A 472-nucleotide genomic window follows, 5' to 3' on the forward strand; every position below is an offset into this window, starting at 1 on the left:
GAAATTCGTGATCTTCTTAGTGGAGGTAACCTGTGGGCACCGGGAGGTGATTTCCCATATAACACGACAATTTATAGGTTTCATGAATTCATAGACATGTTCCCGAAGGACATTAGGAATGTTAACAGTGCGTCCAAAGTTCACCGAAGCCTGACATGCAATGGGCGAATGCGTGCTCAGTGTTGCGAAGTCAAAAACTACGCTCAGCTTAAGCTGTACTTTACTTGCGATTGCTGTTTGATGGCACCACCTACATTACCCGACAGTAAAGCGAATTGCCAGCGACTGACAAACATGACGCGACGTGCGTTGCAAGCGGAGGGGGATGGTGACAGGCGATATGACGATTTCAATCACACACAAAATACAAATATCAAGGGGACACCTGTGAAGCTTAATACTTTGACTCAAAACCTGCGCAGCGGCAAAAAAATCACATGGTGAGTTGCCGAGAATGAGTGTGATACGGCAG

The 472-nt window shown here is 46.4% G+C and overlaps 1 protein-coding gene across 1 annotated transcript; it reads left to right on the forward strand.

Moving 5' to 3' along the window:
* Window positions 1-96: 96 nt before the first annotated feature.
* On the forward strand, window positions 97-438 carry T265_16290 (hypothetical protein; the record flags this gene model as incomplete). The annotated part of the gene is made up of 1 exon (XM_009179889.1): window positions 97-438. A coding segment is annotated over one exon (342 nt), but the record flags the coding sequence as incomplete, so codon positions are not given.
* Between the last annotated feature and the right edge of the window lie 34 nt (window positions 439-472).

This window comes from Opisthorchis viverrini (genome assembly GCF_000715545.1).
Source record: "Opisthorchis viverrini unplaced genomic scaffold scaffold23375, whole genome shotgun sequence".
NCBI lineage: Eukaryota > Metazoa > Platyhelminthes > Trematoda > Opisthorchiida > Opisthorchiidae > Opisthorchis > Opisthorchis viverrini.